At 37.9% G+C, this 2,617-nt stretch overlaps 1 protein-coding gene across 1 annotated transcript; it reads left to right on the top strand.

Annotated features, from left to right (window-relative positions):
* Nucleotides 1–776: 776 nt before the first annotated feature.
* On the top strand, nucleotides 777–2,400 carry LOC106608741 (uncharacterized). Its single transcript, XM_014206845.3, has 4 exons — nucleotides 777–1,115; nucleotides 1,414–1,575; nucleotides 1,736–1,770; nucleotides 1,859–2,400. The coding sequence occupies exons 1-4, from the start codon at nucleotides 806–808 to the stop codon at nucleotides 2,006–2,008; spliced, it is 657 nt and encodes a 218-aa protein (XP_014062320.3). The 5' UTR covers nucleotides 777–805; the 3' UTR covers nucleotides 2,009–2,400.
* The last annotated feature ends 217 nt before the right edge of the window (nucleotides 2,401–2,617 follow it).

Below are 2,617 nucleotides of genomic sequence, written 5' to 3'. Positions count from 1 at the left end.
GGACAATGTAGAGGGAAACAGAAGACACATAATTGTTCGTAAGAGCCTTATCTTTCAGGGATGGGGTCATAATATTTTTTAACTTAAACCGTTCAAATGATTGAGCCACATTTGTAGGAAGAAAACAAAAAACACTCTGTTTATTACAACTGCAACTCGCAGCTTCCGTAGGTTACTGATATAACCCTGGTTCTATGAACCAAGAGCAATTTGTACATTTTATTTCAGATTTTTTCTCATGACCCCATTTTTAAATCAGGGGACAGACACTACATGGGGTCGCAACCTTCAGTTTAGGAAACGCTGACCTATATGAACCCAACCGAACCCAAACACCAATCTCTATTTTGATTCAACACAAATATGCTACATTTCTGTTTTTAAACTCCACATAAAACGTCTGTGTATGTACTGCTTTCTGTAAATAGACATTGTGGTCCAATGCCAACTACCACGCCTCCTACCAATGAAATCCCCTTTGATCTCACAGTGATCTCAGCGTGAATAAAGAGGTGTTCTCTGATTCACAACCAGACATAGCAGAATAGATTTACACACAGAATGGCAAGAACCTTCCTACAAGCTCTACTGCTCTATGGATTGAGTAAGTAAGCTACTGTTAAATCTATCATGGAGACAGAGAAAGATTGACTGCATTCATCAAGTATAACCAGAATGTTCAGTGCAGCACTTCTTCCTGATTTCTAACATGTACATGTGATATCACCGATTACAGTCATTAATGTTGGACTTTGTTCTATCTGTTTCAGGTTTGGTCTCTGTTTTGGTTTCTCAGTCTCAGACTATGGAGGTCCGTACTTGGGATAACATCACCTTGCAGTGCTCCAATGTTACAACGGTTGTGGGACACACAGCATGGTTCAAGCAAGTCAACGGATCAGAGCCTGTGTGTATCTCATCTATGTACGGCTTTAATTCAACACCTGATCTCCACAATGGTTTTCAAAGGAGACATTTTGAAATATTCAGCAACAACACCACTATCTTTCTCAAAATCACAAAAGTGGAAATAGCTGACTGTGGCCTGTATTTCTGTGGATTGTTTCCATATAACCACATGTTCTTTGTCAACGCAACAGTTCTAAAAGTTAAAGGTACGTTTTCAATTATTTATCTGGCTTTTGATACATTTGAACATTTTTTATCAACCTAATCAGGAGTTATCATGAAACAAAGGCAAACCATTGATGGACATATTTTTTTGCATTATAATTTTGAAAAGGAATACTTCTCTATTATTACTAATCGCAATGCTATAGGGCACAACGGAGGTGAGGAAACACCAGAGTCACCTAAAGAGAGTCATGTAGATGAAAAAATATCTACATGATAAAATGTTTAGGTCTGTCATTAAAGGATCACCAAGTGATTTAATAAAATGTCATCTAATAGGACATTGTAATGGAACTATCAGTCTAGTAGGACAGGATGATGATGGAACCATGTACCTCCTTCCCCTGGTTATGATCCTGGCTGTTTTGACTGCTGTTCTACTGATAGTCATCCTCATCCTGGTCCTCAAGATCAGACAAGACACAAACAGACACAATACAGGTAGGAGCCCATTTCATGATAATATGGGACCTTTGAATTATACCTTTAATGTGGATGTTTTTCCCATGACATACTGTACACTGATGATCAGAGGAGTCGGTGTGTTCACTATAATGGATTGATCCATTAATCCGTTCTCTCATCTCTCTTTGATATTCAGGCCCTGATCCTCAAAGACTACAACACAATGATCAGGTAAATACTGCATGATTAAATACTGAAATGTAAGCAATTCAGAAACTGAGAAAATTACAACTACTGCATGGTGTTTGCAAATCATCAGAACCAAGATCCAGATACATTGAATTATGCCGCTCTGAATTTCACCTCCACGAAGAGGAAGATGGAGAAGAGAGAAGGAGCTGGACCCCCATGTAGTGTATGCTGCTACAAGATTATAAAGTGGAGGAGGATGGAAGAGGAGGACAAATAGTTGTCCATATCTTTGAACACACTGATTTACCATATGTTTGAATACAAGATTAAATCTTGCTATATTGTATCTGTGTAGTTATATAAAATGTATTGACATTTATTTAAATGTAAATCAATTAATCTCTGCAGTGTATGTTTGTGAGTTTTACCTCAGGGCCACTGTAGCTCTCTCCAAGTTAGGCCAAACATCTCAGTGGTACAGGGTGTGGTTAGAGAGGAGGAGTTAGAAGTCAAAACACAACTGTTTAATGGCCGCAGAGTAGTTGCCTCTTTTGGCATCTCTTAACTTAGATCTCTGTTGTGTGTGTTAGTGATTTGGTTATTTTTTTATAGGGTGACCCTGAGGGACAAAGTACCCAGCAGTAGACAACTGTATTATACTGATCACTTCTAAAGACAAATAAAGAGTTAAACCAAAATTGCCTTTGTCATGATGTAATTCCCCCTTAGTATTTCCTGTCTTGGCTTTGTACTGATCAAATCAAATCAAATTATATTAGTCACATGCACCGAATACAACAGGTGTAGACCTTACATTGAAATGCTTACTTACGAGCCCCTAACCAACAATGCAGTTTTTTAAAATATGGATAAGAATAAGAAATAA

This window comes from Salmo salar, chromosome 07 (genome assembly GCF_965601325.2).
Source record: "Salmo salar chromosome 07, fSalSal1, whole genome shotgun sequence".
NCBI lineage: Eukaryota > Metazoa > Chordata > Actinopteri > Salmoniformes > Salmonidae > Salmo > Salmo salar.
Note: the sequence above shows the minus strand (reverse complement) of the source record. Positions and strands in the feature narration are given on the sequence as shown.